General features: G+C 47.7%; 1 protein-coding gene across 2 annotated transcripts in view; it reads left to right on the forward strand.

Annotated features, from left to right (window-relative positions):
• Positions 1-24,401, forward strand: part of SBNO2 (strawberry notch homolog 2) — a 196,834-nt gene that overhangs the window by 72,858 nt on the left and 99,575 nt on the right. The window contains exon 1 of one of the 2 annotated variants that reach the window (XM_029613397.1): positions 4,475-4,651. The exons of the other annotated variant lie outside the window; for it this stretch is intronic. Within the exon in view, the coding sequence (XP_029469257.1) occupies positions 4,607-4,651 (45 nt within the window). The 5' untranslated portion in view covers positions 4,475-4,606. Of the gene's footprint in view, positions 1-4,474; positions 4,652-24,401 lie in introns of those variants that run through there. 2 annotated transcript variants of the gene reach the window in all.

The raw sequence follows: 24,401 nt of genomic DNA on the forward strand, positions 1-24,401 counted from the left end.
AGGAAGGGCAGAACTTCTGCCCTTCCTTAGCTATGGAGCCTGAGGCTGCAAGGTAAGAGTTCAGGGGGTGCAGAGAGTCCCGGGCCGGTTTTCAGAAGGCCCAGCAAGGAAGTTTTGTCCTGAAAGCTGCATCTGTAAATATTCATTACCCTAATATAGGCATCCTCTCTACCTGGTTATTCTACTGGTTTTAGGATGAGTGGCATCAAACCCACGAAAATACCTCTCCCATAAATAAATAGTATTGTTTGTTTATGCATCTGCCCCAGCCTCCCCTGACATCTCATCTATTATCTTCCTGTTATTATTGCAGGGCAGAGTACTAATCCTCCGGCCTGCTTATAGGTCACACATACACACACACACACACACACGCACTCTCACACTCTCAGGATTGTGTGCCGTGTACAACAGCATTCTCCAGATCCCCAGTATATACTGTGCCAGGCCCCCGTGATTAGCAGAATCCCTGGAGCACTTATTAAATGCTTCTGATGACTTGTCTGAGAGAGAGAAATGAAGTTTCTGTTTCCAGGAATAAGAAACCTGCTGGATTTCATTCTCATCCACCATTCAGAGGTCCGCACCCTGGGGAACCTTCCCATTGAAATCAATTCCACGGCAATGAAACAGCAGGCCGGTGACGGCAGGCAGCCCTTCTGTGAGAGGGAGGAGGGAGTGGGGGGGGGGGGAGGTAGTGTTTGAGCCCCTATGATATTCAGGCAGGAGAGAGGCTGAGGCCTGGCTGACTCAGGTCGCTGCTGTAAGGTTTGAGGCTTGCTGTGTGCAGCATTCTTGTGTTGATGACAGCAGTGGTGGTGATAGAGGGAGGTACGCATAGCCCATCGCAGCTGAATAGGTTAAATTTGGCCTGAGGCTGACCTGGTGGCCCGGTGGCAGTTCCCCCCCGGGCTTGATTCCCTCAGCCAGCTGGAGATGCTGGAGAGACGGCGTTGAAAGATACCATGGGAAAGGCCGTCTCTGCCATTACCCGTTGGGTGTCGCACACAGATTCGCTTCAGGAGGGAGCTGCTGTCTTAGCTGGGCTGGGTGGGGATTATAGAATAGGGAAGAACCCTTGATTAGTTGTGAATGAAAGAATCATGGTGTCTTATCCCAAATCCAGACCGCTTTGACTGAAATGGGAGCCGAAAGAAACAGGAGAGAGCAATATCTCTCTTTGGTTCTTGCCGAAAAGGGAGAAAGCATCTCGCCCTGTGCTGTTGCTCTTGAAGTTAGTAGAATCAATATTCGAAGTGGTTTGTCCAGCTTAGTTTGGAGTTTTGCTGGACAAATTTCAGGATTTAAAAATCCCGCCAGTTTGATTGCCCCTGATTTAGCCAGATAAAGTTTTTAGCTGACTCTAAACTTATCCAACTAGATCAGGGTGCTCCTGAGCGGAACTATCCAGCTACATTAGATAGATAACGCCAACTGTTAGGGTTAACAACAAACACAGCGCTGAATATCCCAGCTAAGTTTATCCAGCTCACTTTGCTGGCCTCCCAAGAAAATGGGCCCTAGTATGTGTGTGTACATAAAATTATTATTATTTTTTTTAATCCTAAACCTCTATGCAGACAATGATTTTAGTTGCTTTGTTAGTCTATTTGAATATGCAGAAATAAGGTCAGGAAATGAATTTGCTACCACTTAAAGCCAGTGTGGGTGCCTTCCATTGATGAAGCCATGACCTTTTTGGGGCTCCCCTTCTGCTGACAGGTGTGGGAGGGGGAGCGGGTTCTCCTCCGATGATATGAGGCCTACTTCCGGAGGAGGAGGACTGTCATCCCTCTGACGATGAGAAGCGTGGTGGGAAGAGTCTGAACGACTTCACTGCTTGAAAAGGGGCCACCAGCACAGCTCAACCAGTCTGAGCCTACGTGACTGCCATGCTGCATGGGAAGCCGATGCACGGGCTCAGGTTAGCGGGGCTCTCAGACACACCCTAATCCTGGTGGGGGGGGGTCCCCTTCATTTATCCGTGCTGGCTGTCCCCTTTCCTGTTTAGTTCCACCACCGATGCCCTCTTTTTTTTTTTTTTTGGAGAGCAGCAAACCTTAAATCCTTCTTCAGAAACCTGCGCCAGCAGCAGGACCGCCGCTGAAACCTCTGCCAAGGCTTGGGATGCAAGACAAACTTCTTCCATTCTCCCTATAGTGCTTTACCGACAGGCATAGCCCTTTAGAAAATTGTGCGACTGATACACAGTAAAATTCTACGCATGCACAAATGTATGCTCGTACTGTTACGTGCATTGGGGAGAGGTGTCGTGGGTGCACATAGAGTGTGTGTGTGTGTGTGTGTGAATTCTCTTGGCAAAACTACGTGTACCAGAAAATTGTGTGCAAGTAGATGTGATGGGATAATTTTCAAAGCAGACTTATGCACGTATATATCGGCCAACTTAAGCACAATGTTACAGAATTATCCTTTTAAATGAAAACTTGTGAAAATTAGTTAAAAGTTATTACAAACGTGTGATGTACCTGTAGTGCTGCATGCAACGCAGTTAACGGTGAGTCTGACTTTGTAATACCAGTGCTTAAACTCACCATTCTTTTAGCTGCATTTTGTAGGAAAGGACTTATCATGTGGCCGGTTGTGGTGGTCATGGGGTGGTGTCCTGTGATAGTAAAGGTTATTGTAACTGGTGGAATGACACGCATCTTGGATTGTTCTCTCCTGTATTCTGCTTGGAGGCTGCTGACCGGTCTACAGTCCTGAGGGCTCTGTTGATGGTATCTCTCAGGCTGACGTGATGAGGCTGTACAGACCATGGCCTCTGTCAGTGGCGGCATCTCTCCAGCATCACAGACTCTGTGTAAACCGAGGTGTCTCTCAGGCAGATGTCACAGGCTCTGTACAGACTGTGGCCTCTGCCAGTGATGATATCTGTCGGGTGCGATGGGTCTGTACAGACTAAAGCTTCTGTCAGTGCTGGTCTGTCTTAGGCAGGTGTTACAGGCTCTGTACAGACTGTGGCCTCTGCCAGTGATGATATCTGTCGGGCGCGATGGGTCTGTACAGACTAAAGCTTCTGTCAGTGCTGGTGTCTCTTAGGCAGGTGTTACAGGCTCTGTATAGACCGTGGCCTCTGTCAGTGATATCTGTCAGTCAGGCGCGATGGCTCTGTACAGACCATGGCCTCTGTCCGTGGCCGGCGCCTTACGGGCAGGCATACGTGGCTCTGTACATAAGCAGATGAACTCTCTTCACAGAATTGCCATCTGACCAGCATTTCACCCAAGTACTCCGCAGTGGCTACTTTATCATTTGTTTTATGTCGTCGTAATGGGTGAGGATAACAGGAACGTTTTTACATCCCACTTCCAGGAAAAATGTCATGCGTTGCAGTTCGGTGATGTTTACAGAAGGTTGAGCAATGAATTCCAGGCTTTGCCCCTATAAACCGCCACTCCATCCTGACTGCAGGATGCGGCCCCTGCAGGGTTCTGCTTTGTGCCCTGCTAGGTGGGCAGTGTGGGCCCGGCGCTGCATGCTGACCTGAAATGGGGGATGTGACCCTTCTGAGGTTGTGCTGGATGCTGCCCTGGCTGGGGGGGTTGGGGGCCCTTCCAGTGCTATCCTGGATGGTGGATGTGGGCCCTCTGGGATTGTGCCAGTTGCTGTCCTGGGTAGGAAGTGTGGGCCCTCTGGATGTTGCCCATTCAGAGGAAGAGTTCATTTGCATTTTTCAGGGGTTTTTTTTTGTTTGTTTTTTTGCAGTGGTTGTGCATGATGTGATAAGTATTTGTGGTAACTGGGTCCTGTTCAATACTTTTTGGGTTTTTTGTTTTTTGTTTCCTTCTGAATTTCTTGACCTCGTTTCACAAACTTGAAAGCAAGACTCCCCGCCCTTCGCCTGACTGCAGGCTCGCGCCTCTCTGCAGAGCTGAGGAGAGCTCATCTTTGTGAGGTGAAATGTGCAGGGGCAAAGCCAGGAGAAAACAGGGAAAAGAAGGTTAAAAAACCAGGGAGGGGAATTTGGACAGGCTGGCAGAGTTGTACAGCAAAGTGCGTTTTGTGATAGGAAGGAAAATCCCTCCTCTTCCCCCTTCCACCCCCCCCCCCCCCCCCCAAGCTCAGGAGAGAGTGAGCCCCCCCCCCTCCCCCGCTGTGGCTTTCACCGCACCTGGCACAGGTAGCCACCCCTGAAAGCAAAGGGCGAATGGCGAGGAGCCCCGGCAAGCAGGGGGAGGACGCGGGCAGGAGCGATCCTGCTTTGTTTACAGTCTCTCTGTGGTTAGATTGCACCACATACAGTAATTCTCAGCAGACTGCCAGTAATTTCACTGACTTACCAAGCAGGCCTGGTTTCCTGTAAGTCAGCGCCTTCCTTAGAGGAAGTATAGAGCACCGGGACCAGCAAATGACCGCAGGCTTTCATACAGTTGCGCTCTACGCAAACTGAGATTTTGTTGCTTGTTTTTTTTTTTTTCCCACCCCCTTTTCTGTTTTTTCTTTTGTGAATTTCTCTCTCTCTCTCTCATGTGTTACCGCCTGTGGCTGCTGCTGTCATGTATGAGACCTGCTCCGTAACTCGGCACAGCTTTGCTTTCTGGACCTTTTACCGCTCTGACACGGACTCTCTTTCCCTGCTAAAATGTCACAGATGCAGTTATGGGTGAAGTTCCTGTCGTTTGACAAGGTAACGCGGCGTTCCTTGCACGCGAGCTCGCGGCGTTTGCACGGTCCGTATGGGTCGGTAAGGGGAGATACCTACGGGAATACCTGCGTGAGGGCTGGTGATGGGCGGCAGTGGGGGGAGGGAGGAAGGGGGGTTCCATGGCTGGTTCGGGGCTCTCTCCCGGGTGCCGAGGGGTTCTAGAAGCGAGCTAGCGTTTTTTGCTGAAACTTTTTAGATAGTTTCGTGCCCTGGATGAGGACAGCGTCAAGACTGGAGTGTGCACGGTTTCTGATGTCTGTTTTGTTGTTCTGTTTCCGAGTTTCGGGCTGCAATCCTGGCATGGGGGGGGGGGGGGGAAGGCTGTAGTCTGCTGTGTAGCTCTTTCCAGGAGTGGCACTCGTGGCAGTGTTTTGGGGGGGGCTGCTGTCAGCTGCGGGGCGGGGGGGGGTGTGGCCACACTCCTGTCCATTCTGCTGGCAATGCTTAGGTCTGGCTGGCTCTTACCTTCATGTTGCAGTTAATGATGGGAAGCTCACATTTTTTTATTGCCATCGGCTCGCCTCGGGGGTTAGGGGGACTTTCAGAAAACTAAATCTGCCAAAGCTGTGGCAGAACCACAGACCTAGATCCTGGAAATCGGGCAAGAGGAATGCATCATGGTTGCTTTTATATGCCGTTCGTGTGCGCGTGTTCGTGAAGACTGGTGTGCCTGCCCTGCCGTCAGTTCTTTCACTTCATCTGGGTGCAGCTTGAACTTTCAGACAGGGATATTATGGTAAATGTTTCTTGATTTTCTCCTCGCTTTCACGCTTTTGACCAGTGTGAAGGAGTGGGTCTCTTTGTGTCTCTTCCGGTGAGGGGGGAAGGTGTTAGCAGGTGCTGTAGGCTGTGTCGTAAATGGTAGCCTGGGTGCCATCGTACACGGTCTGAGTAGTTCTGCCTGTCCCATCAATGGGTATCTAGCCCACTGTCCTCGCCTCCGCAATCTCTCCCCCTCCCCGGTCATTTCATGCCAATGAATTACCTACTAAGCTCAGTTGCAGGCTATGAATTTCCTTACTGCTTAGGTATTACTTGTTCTCGTTGTTAACAAGTGACAAGAGAAACCAGGGCTGAAAATGAAAGCAGAGGGGCAGCTAGAACTGAAACTGAAAAAAAAAAAAATGCAGTCACCATATCAAACCTCACAGCAAATCTGGATACTCCTACTGCATAGACTGCAGCGCTGGGCACTCTAGTGAGATGCCCACTGCATCGATCACTGGTACTGCAGAGCTGTGCACTCTAGTGCTACTCCTGCTGCATCAAGCACAGGTACTGCAGAGCTGTGTGCTGGAGAGATACTCTCGCAGCATCTAGAACTGTTACTGCTGAGCCGTGCACTGAAGTGATGCTCATTCCGTGGAGTACTGCACAGCTGTGCACTCTAGTGATACTCCTGCTGCATCAAGCACAGGTACTGCAGCGCTGTGCACTCTAGTGATACTCCTGCTGCATCAAGCACAGGTACTGCAGCGCTGTGCACTCTAGTGATACTCCTGCTGCATCAAGCACAGGTACTGCAGCGCTGTGCACTCTAGTGATACTCCTGCTGCATCAAGCACAGGTACTGCACAGCTGTGCACTCTAGTGATACTCCTGCTGCATCAAGCACAGGTACTGCAGCGCTGTGCACTCTAGTGATACTCCTGCTGCATCAAGCACAGGTACTGCAGCGCTGTGCACTCTAGTGATACTCCTGCTGCGTCAAGCACAGGTACTGCAGAAGTTTGCACTCTGGTGATAATCCCGCTGCGTCAAGCATTGGTACTGCAGAGCCCTGTGCTGTAGTGATTCACCCCCTGCATTAGAGTATTGGTACTACTAACCATACACTCTGGTGATACTCCTGCGGCGTCGACCACTGGCACTGCAGAGCCCTGCCCTCTGGTTGATGGTCCTGCGGCGTCGACCACTGGCACTGCAGAGCCCTGCCCTCTGGTTGATAGTCCTGCGGCGTCGACCACTGGCACTGCAGAGCCTTGCCCTCTGGTTGATACTCCTGCAATTGAGCACTGGTACTGAGTCATACTTTTGAATAAATAAATCTATTCCCATGTTCATGGCCAGTACAGAATATGATGTATCATTTTCTCTAGAACTTGCAGATCTAATAAAGTGTTGTCATTTCCAGTATAATTAGAATACTTCCATGCTTGCAGAAGATTTTACCTGGAGCAGCAGCTTGGGGAATGGTCTGTGTATGTTTAGTTTAGAGAGCCCTGGAGTCAGGCCTACCACGAAACCTCTATGCCATTACTCATCCGAAAGGAATCGGGTGGAGGAGGAAGCACAAATCCCCCCCTAGCACTGGCTGTTCTTTCATGAGTTTGACACCACACTTTTCTTTACAGGAAGTGTCCTGAATGCACCCTTTCTTTTCTCTTTTCATGGGTAGATCCCAGGGCAGGACTTCAGAGTCACTAACAGCTGTCTCTTTGATGGAGGTGAGAGAATCACATGACAGCGGGTGTGGAGACCTTGCTGCTGAGGAAGGGACTTCAGAAGGGGGTGGTTAATATGTTGTAACTGCTACGGCAGTTTGAAAAATGTTAAAACGTGACATGCGATCGCCATGTCTACAGCTACGTTATAATTTGTGGACGATTTGCTTTGCATGATTATATTTAATTGTATGTGGATTTCGTGTACCTTGATTTGTCTCATGTTGTAAATAGAAGGGGTTGTTAATGTATTTGAATATATTTAACTTGGGCAAAGGAAATGTCAGAAAAAAATATTCCTGCTTTTTTCCAGCTACAGAGAGCCAGATTGGAAATGTTTGATGTAACCTCCCCTCATGGGATTCTACCCTCACTGGTTAATCCTTCTCCCATCCATAGGATTAAGAACGTAAGAAGCGCCATGCAGTGTCAGACCAAAACTCCATTGAGCCCATCCACCTGCCTCCCACGGCGGCCTTTCCTGGTCACTTTTCCCAAAGTCATCCAGGAACTTGGCCAGACTCCTTTATATCTCGCTATGCTCGATGCTTTGATCATGTGCTCCAGCAACAAATTCCACCGTTTAATTGTGTGTTAAGTGAAAAATACTTTCTCTAATTTATTTTAACTTATCAGCTTCATGGAGTATCCCCCTAGTTGAAAAAGTAAACTACCATTCCCTATTTATCTTCATTGCGAATTTATGAATTGCCTACAACTGAATCCATAGCCGATGCACAAGTGACAAATACATAATTATAAAAATACAGAGGTCCATATTCAGTCTCTGTCCAGATAGCAAAGGTAGCTGGATAATCTTCTGTCTGCCTTTGGAAGTATATTCAGTGGTGCAGCCATACTATTGAATATAGCCAACTATTTTAAGTTAACCAGCTAGAATGTACCCGGCTAACTTTAGGACACATCCATGGGCCAACCAGACTTAGCCAGTTAAGTTATCCGGCTAACTCAGCTCTCCCCAGTTACTCCTCTAGAGTACCCCTAACTTAGCTGACTAAGTAGTAGGCCAGATTGACAAACTATTCCCCTGGACCAGATGGTATGCATCCCAGGGTTCTGAAGGAACTTAAAAATGAAATTTCAGGGGGCGCTAGAGAGCAGCTTAACAAGATGGCCGCCTGATTTGATTGCTCCTCCTAAACCCGGTCTAAAAACGGCATTTACAGCGGCAGTTGCGACCCCTGCCACACTAAAATAGCGATCAGGGCTGCAGACTCCGTGTGCGATGGCAGCAAAAAAAAAAACTACGGATTTAAAACAATTTGCGTTCAGCAAACTTGCGGAGGAACTCCTCCCGGAGGCTGATGCGCAGGCCGAGAGGGCCTCAGGCCACGAGGACCCGGCTGCCGGCGTCAGCCACGAGGACGCGGCTAGCACAGCCTTAGTGACTTCAGGACCGCCGGAGTTCCCCACACGTTCCGAAATGAGGAACTGGTTCATAGAACTGAGAGCAGATTTAAAAGCTCACAAAACGGAAATTGTAGCCTCCATCGCAGATGTTAGGGAGGATTTGAATGCATTGGGACGCCGGGTTGACGACGTGGACACCCGCCTGGAGGGCCAAGAGGTATTGACAGAATCGCTAGCTGCCCAAAACACCCGGGTCACCATTGAACTAGATCTCCTTTCCGAAAAAGTGGAGGATCTGGAAAACAGATCGAGGAGGGCAAATTTACGCCTAAGGGGCATACCGGAGTCTGATTTATATAATGACTGCATGGCTACAGCTATTGCTATTTGTCAGCATATATTATCTAACCATAAGCCCGCTGCAGGAGGGGAACGGGGCTTCCCCGAGGTGGATCTCGAGCGTGCTCATAGAGCTTTGGGCCCGAGAACAGATGGGCGCCCACGGGACATTATTTTAAAATTTCATCATTTTCGCATTAAGGAGGATGTACTGACGGCCGCGCGAGCTCTACAAGTGGTCAAATGGCAGAATTTGGAGATTTCTGTGTTCAACGATCTCGCTCCCATCACCTTGCAGAAGCGTTACCAGCTTCGAGAAGTGACCACGGCATTTCGGAATGAAGACATCAGGTATCGCTGGGCGTTTCCGTTCGCCCTGATTTTTCAGCGTAAGGGTATCACCTATCGTGTCAAGTCTCTATCCGACGCCATCGAATGTTTTAAGAAAGCTGGGCTGGACGCACCTTTTTCGGCTTCCGAACCCCGGCAGCAGGGACCTGGGTCTACAAGGAGTTCCAAATGGCGACGCCCGGGGCCAGGACGGGGTAGACTACGCAGGCAACAATCGCAATCTGAGGTTACACCGGAGGGACTGGGCTGATAGCGGTCCTAACATGATGGGAGGGAGATTCCCTCTTTACTTGCAGTACTGGTTGAGAGGGTCCAGCTGTTGGGCCCTGCGAGCGCCCGGTTTCTAATTTTATAGGGAGCTACTGCTTTATGAAGGTTTTCAAGGTTAAATGCCGTTTTTCAGTTTCAAATGTTCACGGTTGGGTCTGTGTTTTTGGACCGGGGGTGGGGGGATCTATGATGGGGGTCTGAGTTGTCTGTACAGCGTTTCCCATATTTGGTTCGCCAGGATGCCGCGAACCACTGTAGGAAGGGGAGGGGGGGATTTATGGCAGAAGTTTCTTCTTATTCTATGCATTACACACATCGGTAACTTTGCTTATACCTTACTTTTATGCTTCTTCGGGGGGGAGGGGGTCATGGCCCAAAGGTGTCCAGTTATTATTTTCCTTTGTACTCAGTCTTTAATGTCTCCAATTATGTGGTACTGTTCATGTGGAGTATGCTTCCACGGATTTCCTAATGGTTAAAATAATATCCCTTAACGTAAGGGGCCTCAATACCTATAAAAAACGCTTTCTTCTCAGGAAAGAACTTGTTTATCTTAAGGCGGATATCGCCTTTATACAGGAAACTCACCTTAAACGCAGATATACTCATTTGTTGGGATGCAGGGAGTTCCCTCACGTATATGCTGCTGCCAGCTGCGCAAAGCACAAATATACAGGGACGGGAATATTGATATCTTCTCGCTTAGTTTTTGATGTGCTGTCACACATTGAGGATCCAGCTGGTAGATACTTACTACTCAAAATTCAAGTGGGTTCTCAAGTTTACACACTTGTGTCCCTCTATGCCCCAAACGTGGATCAGAAGGCCTTTTTTCAGACCCTGCAAGGACTCTTACTGCAGCACACAGAGGGTTCATTAATCTTGGGGGGGGACTTTAATTTGACCATAAATCCAGAGTTAGATAATTCAAAGCTTCAAGGTATGCCCCAACAAGCCCCTCGGACTCAGTTACGGGACATCCTGGGTGACTGGCAACTGATAGATGTATGGAGAAATAGGTATCCACACTCCCGCTCGTATACCTTTTACTCTCCCCCACATGATAGCTATTCGAGGATTGACTATTTTTTAGTAGACAAACGGTTGAGCAATCGAGTTACCTGCCCTGAAATAGAACCGATCACCTGGTCTGATCATGCCCCAATCAGTCTAGAGGTCAACCTGGGAGTCAGTGATAATGGTTCCAAATTTTGGAAATTGAATGAGTCCTTACTCCAAGATCTGGACTTTGTGAAAACTCTGGAGTCCCAATTGCAAGAGTATTTTATTAACAACGATTGCCCTGATATTTCCCCAAGTATCTGCTGGGACTGCTCTAAGGCTGTAGCCCGGGGCCTCTTGATAGCCAGGGCTACCGCGTGTAAGCGGAAGAAGGACCTAGCTAGAGTCGAGCTTCTGGCCCAACTAGGCCAGCTTAACAGTGCGCACATGCAGAGTCAGTCCCAGAAATGCTACCATAAGATTCTAGCTCTTAAAGCACAACTGCAACAATTTGATAACCAAAGGCTTCTTTATGCTATGGACATCACTAAGCAAGTATATTATGAAGGGGGGAACAAGGCGGGGAAGCTTTTGGCGCGTCAATTAAAGGCAAAACTCTCTCAATCCAGTATCTCTAAGATTCGACACCCTACTGGTAGCCTTGTCACTGACTCCGGAGGGATACGGGAAGCCTTCTCCCGCTTCTATGAAACACTGTACTCAGCTGAGGGCACTGTTTCACTTTCTGACATAGAGGATTACTTAGCTTCCGTTTCTCTTCCCGGAGTTACTGGGGACCAGAGGCGGAGGCTCGATGAGCCCATCTCTGTAGATGAAGTTGAAGCGGTAATTAGAGCACTAAAACCTAGCAAATCTCCGGGGTTGGACGGCCTTTCGGGAGCCTACTACAAAAAATGTGTAGATACAGTCGCGGAGCCCCTGACTGCATACTTTAATAGTCTTCAGGCGGGTATCTCTATACATCAGCAGGCCAACGTAGCGGGCATCACTGTGCTGCCTAAACCGGGCAGGGATCACACCCAATGCAGCTCGTACCGGCCAATATCTTTAATAAATGTAGACCTTAAGATACTGGCTCGAGTGCTAGCGCTGCGACTTAACTCTTGTCTTCCAGACTTGGTACATACCGACCAAGTCGGCTTTGTTCCAAAGCGAATGGCAGCTGATAACATTAGAAAAGTTATTGACCTTATGTGGTGGGTGCAGGAGACAGGGGAGCCGGCGGTTTTGTTGTCCCTTGACGCGGAAAAGGCTTTCGACTTGGTGCACTGGCCTTTTTTATTTCAGACGCTGCGGAAGTTAGAGTTTGGGCCTAATTTTATCACTTGGATACAGAGGTTATATGAACACCCGCAGGCTCGAGTCAAGGTCAATAGTGGTTATGGCGAGGTTTTTCCTATAGGGCGTGGCACCCGACAGGGATGCCCCTTATCCCCATTATTATTCGCACTATATCTTGAACCACTCACTTCCCGAGTGCGGGCCTCTGGGGATATTCAGGGAGTCACCATAGGAGAAAGGCAATACAAATTGTCGTTGTTCGCCGACGACATTCTCATGATCCTTACTGACCCCATGCGCTCCTTACAGGGTGTGATGAGGGAACTTTCCTGTTTTGGCCAGGTGGCGGGTTTACGTGTAAATTTTGACAAATCCGAATTGCTCAATATCAATGTTTCCCCACAATTGGTAAGAACATTAGGCTCTACATACCCATTCCGATGGGCCAAATCTCATATTAAATATCTGGGCATCTTGCTATCCTCCAAACTAACAGACCTATTCGACCTAAATTATAACCCGCTACTCCGTAAGGTGACTACTGACCTTAGTCGATGGAACAAATCCGCCTTTTCTTGGCTGGGACGGATTGCTATAACTAAGATGTCGGTGTTACCGAAATTTTTATATCTATTTTCATCTTTGCCGGTGTTTATATCCTCTAATAGGTTACGGAAATGGCAAACAAGAATTTTTGATTTTATTTGGAGACGCCGACCCCCGCGGATATCCAAATCCGTGCTCTATCTTCCTAAACTTCAGGGGGGTATGGCGGTACCAAATCTCTTAAGGTATTATCATGCAGCCCAATTGCGGGCGGTATTAGATTTTTCTCGACTGGCTGCCCGTAAGCAATGGGTTACTATTGAGCAGGCTATATTGGGACCAATGAATCTCTCTGCTGTTTTATGGCAGCCGCGTAATACGTGGCTGCCGATATATCAGATACCCTGGTCCTTGGGAGTTACCATGAAGATCTGGGCCCATTCCAGGCAAAAATTAGTGGGTACTCACCGATACTATTATCAATCCTCATTAGTGACCAATACTAGCTTTTCACCAGGTTATCAAACGTCTCGCATGCAGCATTGGGCGGCGCAAGGGATCACTACAATGGGGCATCTTTTGCAGCTAGGTTCTCTGATACCTAGGGAGCAACTCTTTACTTTGTATGACTTAGATCACAAGGATTGTCTGCTATATGCACAAATTGCGCACTTCATTCGCAGCGCGATTAAAGGCAACTACATGCGCACGGGGAGAACCTTATTTGAATTATATTTCCTTCAAGGAGATGCCCTTAGTGGGTCTATATCCAAAATTTATCAATTATTTTATCCTCCCAATGCACTAATTGGCACCCACATTGTCCAATGGGAGCGGGATCTCGGCAATAGCATCAGCCCTGAGCTATGGAGCATTATTGCTTCACAGGCCCGCCATTGTTCTATATCTGCTACTTTACAGGAGAACTGTTATAAAATGATGTACCGATGGTATCTTACACCTGTCAAGCTTCATAAAATGTATGCGCAGGTCCCGGACGCATGTTGGCGAGAATGTGGGGATTTAGGCTCATACCAGCACGTTTGGTGGACCTGTCCCATCCTTAAGCCATTTTGGGAAGGGATTTTTAAAATGATCAGCGATATGCTTGGGGTTCTTAATTCTCCAGTGATGGAGATGGCCTTACTGCATGTATTTCCCGATACGCTAGATAAAATGCAACAGAAATTGTGTATACAGGTGTTTATTGCTGCATGTAGTCTTATTGCTCTTCATTGGCGGTCTCCTCGCCTGCCCACACTTTCCGAAGTATTAGTAAAATTACACTCATATAAACACCTGGCATCACTTACAGCTGACAAGTATCACAGACACACTTCTTTCCACAAACTTTGGAAGCCCTTTACTGACTACATCTTGACACTGTAAGAAGCTTATCATTTTCTGTTATATACTATGTATCGTTTCTGTTTTGGTGGACTGTTAAGGCTGGATTTTTGTTTCCGGACACCTGGATCATCACCTTCTGCTATGGTATATTTCCAAACCATGTATTTTGTATTCTGCTGAAGCTTTATACTACTGTTACTGAATTGGTGTTTCTTGTGAGATTCTGCCATGCGGTGGGAGGGAGGGGGGGAAGGGAGAAAAACAGTTATTGGAAACTTATTGAATTCTGTAACCAGATTGGTTTCTATGCTTTTGTTCATTGGCCGGTTCTTTGTACTGTGTGTTATTCATGTGCTGAATGGTTCAATAAATGAAAAACTTAAATTTCAAAAAAAAAAAAATGAAATTTCAGATGTATTTGTTAAAATTTGTAACCTATCATTAAAATCATCCATTATATCATTATATCATCCATTATACCCTCCTCCTCAGCGCAGACAGTGCTGCTGGAGCAGCTCAAGAGGAGGCTACAAGAGCTGCAAGGTGGCAACGCTGGCCAGCTTCCTCCCTCCCTCCCGCGCCTGGGTCTCTCGACAAGGCTGCTCGCACCATCACCTGCAGGAACTTAAAGGACGAGGTATTTTCAGGACATCGCCTTCAGACTTTGACTGCAACATTGGACATGTTTACCGTAATATCAGGCCATAGTAAAAGGTGGAAATCCACAGCTTCTGGAAACGTTACCTGTTCTGGCAGCCTTGTGCGACCGGCATGGACCCATCGGGGTCAAGGGCTAGGACTTACCTGGAGGCCACCCCAGAGGCCCGCGACCGACGCACGAATCGACCCCTTCCCCCCCACCCCCCCCGGAACCAGCGGTAAGCTCCGCCCACCAGCCTGACGTCATCCCAGCGTGCCCGAGCCCTTTAAAGGGCTGACAACCGTCCTAGGCCAGCCATTTTCTGGCCGGCCAGCCCTGCGCGACCAGCGTGGACCCATCGGGGTCAAGGGCTAGGACTTACCCGGAGGCCACCCCAGAGGCCCGCGACCGATGAATGAATCAACCCCCCCTGGAACTTGCAGTAAGCTCTGCCCACCGGCCCGACGTTGTCCTGGCGCGCCCGAGCACTTTAAAGGGCCGACGACCGTCCTAGGCGTCCAGCGCCAAAGGTGCGCGACAAAGGGACCTGCCTCTTTGTACGCCGCTCAGCTATTGTCCACTTTCTCAACCCTCCAGCAAACGGACTCTCAATCAGCTTTCATCCACTTCCCAGCTCTCCAGCAGACGGACGCTCATTCAGCATTCATCCCCAGCTCTCCAGCAGACGGACGCTCATTCAGCATTCATCCACTTCTCAGCTCTCCAGCAGATGGACGCTCATTCAGCATTCATCCATTTCTCAGCTCTCCAGCAGACGGACGCTCATTCAGCACTTATCCTCTTCCCTCACGACAAGAGAAGCATGACACCACAGTCTCCTCACCATTGAAAAATCACCCAAGCAACCCCGGACACGCTCTACCAGGACTCTCATCCCAATCATGATCTCCCCTTTTACTCAACTCCTAGGTCTTGCACTATTCTCCTTGACACTCTTCAATGCACAATCTCTCACAAAGAAATCGCATATTCTCAATGATTATCTCCTTGACTCAAAGCCAGACATCTGCGCTATAACGGAAACCTGGCTCAAACCTACAGATATAGCATTGATAAATCAACTATCTACACATCTTTACGATTTTTTCTCACTTCCCAGACAAAAAAAAAAGAGGCAGCGGCCTTCTTTTAGCTGCCAAAAAAGAGCTGAGGCTAACCCTACAGCCAGCTAAGTCTGCATCTAAACTAGAATTAGGCCTTTTCAAATCTATCCTGCTTCAAATCCTCCTCATATATGCTCTGCCAGGTCTTCTAGACATAGATGCCTCCCCTATTGTAGAAACCCATAGCTAAGTATATAAACTTGGATTCCCCAGCTATGATCTTTGGGGATTTCAACCTCCATGTTGATTCAACCTCACTCTCTACCAACTGCGATGCATTTCTCACCTCCCTCACGGCCATGGGCTTCAAACAAATTAACAAGCCCACCCACAAAGCTGGCCACACTCTAGACCTTATTTTCATAAACTCTGGCTTCACGCACTCCACCCTCCCGAATGCTTTCCAGTCCCCTGGTTAGACCATTCACTGATGATCACCACCCTCACGATGAAAGAAAGTCCTACCTCTCACCCCCTCCTATCCACATTTCACTACAGGAGATTGTGCACCCCTGATGTCCTCAGCGAACACCTAGCCAAAGAACTTCTTAACCTAGATGTCTCAAACCCCAACTCGGCCCTACTCTCATGGCACAGCATCACAGAATCGGTAGCTAACAAATTATGCCCACTGTCGGCCAAAAAAATCAGTCCGGCCTTGAACAGAAAACAACTGTGGTTCTCCAATGAACTCCGAAAACTTAAGCAAAACCTTAGACAGAAAACAAATGGCGCAAAGCCCCCTGCCCCAACACGTTAGCTGCCTACAAATCCGCCCTCCACTTCTACAGGAACTCCACCCTACGAATAAAAAGAGATTTTTACGCTCTCAGAATTCACGACCTCGTATTTGACGCCAGGGCCCTATACTCCTACGTATCTGAACTCACAAAAACATCACCCCGTCCATCCTGGGCGACCAAGCACAATCTAAGGCCAACGAACTTGCAACCTTCTTCCAGAGCAAAATCTCCAACCTCTTAACACTCCTGCCCCCCAGCTCTACCTCATCTCCTATCTCCTACTCCTCTTTTTCAAATACGGGAGCCTCACTTGAATCATTTGGACCTAGATCCGCCCTGGAGATTGAATCCCTAATGAAGAGAATGAAACCCTCCACCCATCCTTACGACCAAATCCCGACTAAACTACTCCTATCGGTGCCGGACACTATCTCCAAGCCTCTGGCTGATATTATAAACATGCTCTCTATCACAAGGAATCTTCCCTGATGTTCTAAAACTCCCCACTCTCAAACCCCTTCTTAAGAAACCAAACCTAGACCCCAGGGAACCCAACAATTTCCGCCCTATCTCCAATCTGCCTTTTGTCACCGAGATTATAGAAAAACTAGTCAATACCCAACTGTCAGATTATCTTGAAGACCATAAAATACTCCACCTAACTCAATACGGATTCCGCAAATCGCTGAGCACCGAAACCCTCCTCATCTCCCTCACAGACCCCCTCATCATGGGCTTGGACAAAGGACACTCCTTCCTACTAGTACTTCTCGACATCTCGGCGGCTTTTGACACAGTGAACCACTCCATCCTCCTAAATCGACTATCCGACATTGGGATAACAGGAACGGCCTTCAGATGGTTCGATTCTTTTCTCAGTAATAGAGGCTATAAAGTCAAAATCAACAACAAAGAGTCCCCACGCATCAATTCTTCACTAGGAGTACCTCGGGGCTCTTCCCTGTTCCCCACTCTCTTCAATATCTACCTTATTCCCCTCTGCCAGCTGCTAACAAGTCTAAAACTAAAACACTATCTTTACACCAATGACGTACAAATCCTGATCCCTATAACTGAATCCCTTGTGAAAACACTTAAGTTCTGGGACAACTGCCTCCAAGCTATCAACCTCCTCCTCACCAGCCTAAACCTGGTACTTAACTCAGCCAAGATGGAACTCCTCCTCAAATCTCCTGACTGACAGCGATATCCTTCAGCTGACCCACCCCAACACCCTGGTCACCCAAGCAAGAGATCTTGGAGTAATAATTGACAACCATCTGAATTTAAACAAGTTCATCAATCACACAACCAAGGACTGCTTCTATAAACTACAAGTGCTAAAAAGACTTAAACCTCTTCTGCACTTTCACGACTTCAGAACTGTCCTCCAGGCCATTCTATTCTCCAAGATAGACTATTGCAGCTCTATTCTGCTAGGTCTCCCCGCCTCCTCCACCAAACCTCTTCAGATGTTTCAAAACGCGGCCGCTAGATTCCTAACAAATACCAACAGAAGAGATCACATCACGTCCATCCTCAGAAATCTGCATTGGCTACCAATAAGCTTTAGAATCCTACACAAGTCCCTCACCATCATTCATAAAACCATTCACACCAGGTCCCCATCGGCCTTCAATTCCCACTCAGACTCCACACCTCTTCAAGACCTATCAGAGAAGCTTACATAGGATCTCTGCACGCCCCTTCAACCAAATCCACCCATCATTCAGCCACTAGAGAACAGGCCTTCTCGACAGCGGAACCAGCCATCTGAAATGCTATTCCCCCCCTGATCTCAGAGAGCAACCCTGCCTGTTGACGTTCAGGAAAAAACTCAAGACCTGGCTGTTTCAACAAGCCTTCCCCTAACTCAGGCCCGTCTCAGCTATGCCACAGTTCATATACTAATGCCTTCTATTCAGTGCCCTCCATTTCAGACATTGTAAATGATTTGTTATAGTTACCGAGTTACCTTCTGCTACTGGCTTCTTCTTCTCCCTAGTTCCATTACCCTTGTTTTATTGTAACTTTGCCTTTCTCCTCCATGTTAATGTTATAAACCCCTGTTCCTTGTAAACCGATATGATATGATCTGTATCATGAATGTTGGTATAAAAAAGCACTAAATAAATAAATAAATACCTGAAGATTGGAGGGTGGCCAGTGTAACCCCAATATTTAAAAAGGGTTCCAGGGTGATCTGGGAAACTATAGACCGGTGAGCCTGACTTCAATGCCAGGAAAATTAGTGGAAACTATTCTCAAGATCAAAATCATAGAGCATATAGAAAGACATGATTTAATGGAACACAGTCAACATGGATTTACTCAAGGGAAGTCTTGCCTCACAAATCTGCTTCATTTTTTTGAAGGGGTTAATAAACTTGTGGATAAAGGTGAATCAGTTGATGTAGTACATTTGGATTTTCAGAAGGCGTTTGACAAAGTCCCTCATGAGAGGTTTCTAAGAAAACTAAAAAGTCATGGGATAGGAAGTGATGTCCTTTCATGGATTACAAACTGGTTAAAAGACAGGAAACAGAGTAGGATTAAATGGTCAATTTTCTCAGTGGAAAAGGGTAAACAGTGGAGTGCCTCAGGGATCTTTATTTGGACTGGTGCTTTTTAATATATTTATAAATGATCTGGAAAGGAATATGACGAGTGAGGTAATCAAATTTGCAGATGATACAAAATTATTCAGAGTAGTTAAATCACATCTGGATTGTGATAAATTGCAGGAGGACCTTGTGAGAGTGTAAGATTGGGCATCCAAATGGCAGATGAAATTTAATGTGGACAAGTGCAAGGTGATGCATAGAGGGAAAAATAACCCATGCTGTAGTTACATGATGATAGGTTCCATATTAGGAGCTATCACCCAGGAAAAAGATTTAGGCATCAGTGGATAATACATTGAAATCGTCAGCTCAGTGTGCTGTGGCAGTCAAAAAAGCAAACAATGGTAGGAATTATTAGGAAGGGAATGGTTAATGAAATGGAAAATGTCGCAATACCTCTGTATCGCTCCATGATGAGACCGCACCTTGAGTACTGTGTACAATTCTGGTCACCGCATCTCAAAAAAGATATAGTTGCGAGAGATGGCTGAGGGGGGGGATATGATAGAGGTCATTAAAATCATGAGAGGTCTAGAACTGGTAAATGTGAATTGGTTATTTACTCTCTCAGATATTAGACTAGGGCAGTGGTTCTCAACCTTTTTTCTGTCGGGACACACCTGACAGATGGTTCTCACATGCGTGACACACTGAACACATGACCTTCATAGGGCTAAATGTAAAAGTACAGTTTGCATCCACAGGAACTCCCTGACCCACAATTATGGATGTGAAGCAGAATTATGACATTCCCCTTACAACTCACCTTACAAAATATATATTCTGCTTCTAGTGTCATCTCAGTAACAGCAACACAAACTCCAACTATCAGGCTCAATAGCCCTACTTATGAAAAGACAGCAGTTTATCACTAATGCATGTCCTCTTGAGAAAATACAACAAATAAGACTGATACAGTAAAATATCTCACCTCGGTAAATTATACAGAACTGACCTAACATATTCCCAGGATCTGCAGTAATGCATATAAACTAATCCGCACACAGTTACACCTGTATTATGGAATGCACTCAAACAGTAACAACCCTACCCTTGAAAAGGCAACACTACAAATAATAAATCAGGCCCTAAACACCAATACACCTCCTATTTGGAAAACAGAACTAGCCAAGCAGCTATAGATCCCAACACAGAAATAATTGTATAACTATACTAATAAGCAGAATAAATGTTTCACAACAACTATGAACAGAATAATATCCAACAATTAAAAACTCATAATAAAAATAATTTAAAATTCTCCAAATATCAATAAAATATTTCAAAACAGCAGACACATCACATAATATTCAGTAATTAAAATGGCAGTCAATCAAGAAAAATAAACTTAAAAAGCCACCTTTACTAACCCCCCTCCAGCAGCTCTCCTATTCCTCTTCCATGCAGGCCAGTAGCATACCCCAGAAGCAGTAGTGGCTGAAGCTCTGTACTCATGGTCCTCTTCTTTAGTGCCTACGACCAGTCTCTCTGTCTCTCTCACACACACACCATACCAGTCACACCCCCATGACCAGTTTCTGTTTTTCATATACCAATCATCTCCCAACCAGTCTTTCTTTTACACACACACTAGTCACCTTCCCAAACACTCTTTCTTATGCGCGCACACACACAGGCTTCCCACTCCCATGTTCTATCTTACATATACAGGCTTCTCACTCCCATGCTGTGTCTCTCACACACCCAGGTTTCTTATTCCTGTGCTAGCTCTCGCCACATGCACAGGCTTCTCATTCCCATAATCACTTTCTTTCTCTCACACACACTCCAGTCACTTCCATTGTCTCTCCTACATACACATACATCACCTCTCTGACCAGTTTCTCTCAATCACACACATGCTCTCTCACACACTTTACATAGATGATCTCAATCAAATGCTCTCACACACAGGCTCTCAGTCACAGTTACACATGCACACTCTCAATCACACATACATTCTCTCACTTACAGGCAGGCTCTCAGTCAGTTACACATGCACACTCAATCACACATACATTCTCTCACTTACAGGCAGGCTGCCTGTCTCTCTCATTCCCTGCCCCCCCCCCCCCCCGAGCACAAATGGTAGCTGCAGCAGCCTCCTCCTCTAGCCCCCACAGGCCCAAGAAAGAAGAATCCTATCTGCCATGGGAGGCTAATTCTGCTGTCTCCTGTGCCGATTTCTGGCTGCTTCTGATTTTGCTTCGAGCCCATGCTACTGCTCGGGGCTGTTGCTGCCGCTACTTTTTCATGCAGCTTGGCTCTTTCTTCTTCCTGCGCACCCCACTGTACATCACTTCCTGTTCCGGGCCAGGGTGGGGGCAGGTGCGGGTAGGCCCAGCCGCAGTTGCCAGACTCCACTAACACTGCTGCCATTCCCATTCAGGCTTGAATGTGCTGATAGCCCGGGCGGCAACGGCAGCAGAGGAAGATATCCTGCCTCTTGTTCGGTGAAGGAAGAGGGGGAAAGAGCAGCGGGAGACTGGTAGCACGCGACACACCTGCCGCTGCTTGGCGACACGCCGGTTGAGAAGCGCTGGACTAGGGGGCACTCCATTAAGTTAGCAAGCAGCACATTTAAAACTAATCAGAGAAAATTCTTTTTCACTCAATACGCAATTAAGCTCTGGAATCTGTTGCCAGAGGATGTGGTTAGTGCAGATAGTGTAGCTGGGTTTAAAAACGGATTGGAAAAGTTGCTTTTAATCAAGTTTACTTAGGGAATAGCCACTGCTATTAATTGCATCAGTAGCATGGGATCTTCTGAGTGTTTGGGTAATTGCCAGGTTCTTATGGCCTGGATTGGCCACTGTTGGAAACAGGATGCTGGGCTTGATGGACCCTTGGTCTGACCCAGTATGGCATGTTCTTAAATTCTAGCTGGCTAAAATTTAGCCCGATAAGTGCCCAAATCTTCATTTGGCCATCTAACTTCTGAGTTAGCCGGCTAACTGCTTTTGAATATGGACCTCACCCTTCACTTTAATGGACTTAATACACAAATTTTAAAAATGAACTTAACAGATGATAGCAACAACAAACATCAACCTAATAAACGAAGGTTGACCGTGCCGCAAATGCGCAGTAGAGAGCAGCTCTACTGCGCATGCGAGCATGTCGGTCACAGTGTGCCTCTTAAAAATAAAAATGGCGCTGTAGGAGCGGCGGCCCGAAGACCCGGAGCGGCGGCGGCACCGGCCCGAAGACCCGGAGCGGCGGCGGCCCGAAGACCCGGAGCGGCGGGAGTGGCGGCGGCACCAGCCCGAAGACCCGGAGCGGCGGCGGCACTGGCCCGAAGACCCGGAGCGGGCGGCATCATGCGCGCGAGGGAGGGACAGACGGACGGAAGGAAGTCTGTCCCTCCCTCGCGCGCATGCCGCCGCCGCCGCTCCGGGTCTTCGGGCCGCCGCTCCTGCCGCTCCAGGTCTTCGGGCCGCTCCCGCCGCTCCGGGTCTTCGGGCCGCCGCTCCGGGTCTTCGGGGGAGATCGACTGAGGGGAGGAGGGAGGAGTGACTCAGGGGAGGGGGGAGAGAGGAGTGACTGACTGAGGGGAGGGGGGAGGGAGGAGTGACTGACTGGGGGGGGAGGGAGGAGTGACTGAGGGAGGGAGGAGGGGGGAGTGAGTGAGGGGAGGAGGGGGGAGTGACTGAGGGAGGGAGGAGGGGGGAGTGACTCAGGGGAGGGGGGAGGGAGGAGTGACAGGAGGGAGGGGGGAGGGAGGAATGACTCAGGGGAGGGGGGAGAGAGGAGTGACTGACTGGGGGGGGGAGGGAGGAGTGACTGAGGGGAGTGACTGAGGGAGGGAGGAGGGGGGAGTGACTGAGGGGAGGAGGGAGGGGAGGAGAGAGAGGAGTGACTGAGGGGAGAGGGGAGAGAGTGGGGGAGGTGGGAGGGAGAATGAGGGGGAAGGAAATGATCCAAAAAAAAATGTTAATGTAGCCCGTTTTAACGGGCTTAACGGCTTGTATAGAATAAATGAAGAATCATAAAAACAAATAGAAATTAATGTACCGCACATCAAAATATTTACCTGTCCCATCGCTCTCAGGATTTTATAAACCTTTATTATATTCCCTCTCCCATCTCTTCTCCAATCAGAAGAGCCCCAGACTGTTATGCTTTTCTTCATAAGGTAGCATGCCACCCTTTATCACTTTTTGTGCCCTTCTCTGTACTTCTTGTTCTGTTATTTATTTATTTTTTAGATGCGTCGAATGAGCTGTTCACAGTTCTCAAGCAGTGGTTGCAACATGAATTGATTCAGAGGCATTATAATGATCTCCGTTCTATTCTCCCTTCCTTTCCGAATAATGCCTAACATTCTGACACCAGAATATATCAGGGGTGACCACCTCCCGTCGTGGGATTCTGCCATTTGCGCTTGCCAGGGGTGATTCCCCTCATGGGGATTTTGACATCAGAATATGTCAGGGTGACCAACTCCCCTTAGTAATGCAACAGGAATAAAAAAAAACAAAAAAAAACCCCACCACAGAACAAAACACCTAGAGAAAATGTGGAGCCTTATCAAACATGTACCAAAGGAACACAGCAATTAATTAGAAGCATCAGTCTCCCATTATTTTCTCCATATTTTTCAATTTTTATATTGATGCACTTAAAATTCAAAAGTCCAATGTAAGCAGCTGTACTTCTTTTTCCAGCTAAAATTAAAAAAAAAAAAAAAAAACTATGGAGAAACTAATGGGAGGACTGATTCTAATTAAGAGCTGTGACCATTTGATACATATTCGGTAAGGCTCCTGAGGATGGTGGTCTCCTTCTCCACGTTTTTCTAGGTGGCTTTGTTTTGTAGTTTTTTTTTATTTTTTTTATTTTTTATTCTTGTTGCATTAGTAATTTTACTGCCTAGTGATCTATCCTGTTGGAGTGTCGCCCACCCCTTAGTAACATCCTTTCTCCTCTCAGGATTCTGACATTGAGGGTATGCCGAGGACGACCCTCTCTTTTTTTCTTGGGCATCTGTCGTCAGGTTTATTTTGGTCATTCTGTCCCCTCGCTGGCTGGAACATCAGCCTCCTCTCGTCTTTTGTCCAGGGCCTGGTGTTGGGGTTTCCGGTAACCAAGCACCAGGCAGCAATGTTGTGAATGGAGACTGGTCACGGCAACTCTTATAGTCAGCACCTGTTACTGCATCTGAGGACAGTTCCCACAGGAAGATGAAACGAAACACCACAGTCAGCTAAGAAGAGGCAGAAAGGTTAAAAGCCGAGAATAAGTATATTGTGTGCCCCAGGAATGCTCCCTGCATGTACTGGCAGTGTCTCTTTGAGGGCGAGGTCTGCATCCGAGAGATGCACTCTGACTGATTGAGACATCACAAGTGTGGTATTCAAAACCCAGCATGTCGACTTTCTCTCAGCTGCTGGGGCCATTCCGGTCTCAGTGGTGTAGGCAACGTCTAATACCGGGGTAGGCAACGCCAGTCCTCTAGTGCCACAGGCAGTTCTGGCTTTCAGGATGTCCACTATGAATGTGACTGAGGTGTATTTGCATATAATGGAGGTAGCACATGCAAATATAGTTCATGCATATTCATTGTGGATATCCTTGAAAAAAAACCACACCTGTTTGTGGTACTCAAGGACCAGAGGTGCCTACC

Source organism: Rhinatrema bivittatum, chromosome 8, assembly GCF_901001135.1.
Source record: "Rhinatrema bivittatum chromosome 8, aRhiBiv1.1, whole genome shotgun sequence".
Lineage (NCBI taxonomy): Eukaryota > Metazoa > Chordata > Amphibia > Gymnophiona > Rhinatrematidae > Rhinatrema > Rhinatrema bivittatum.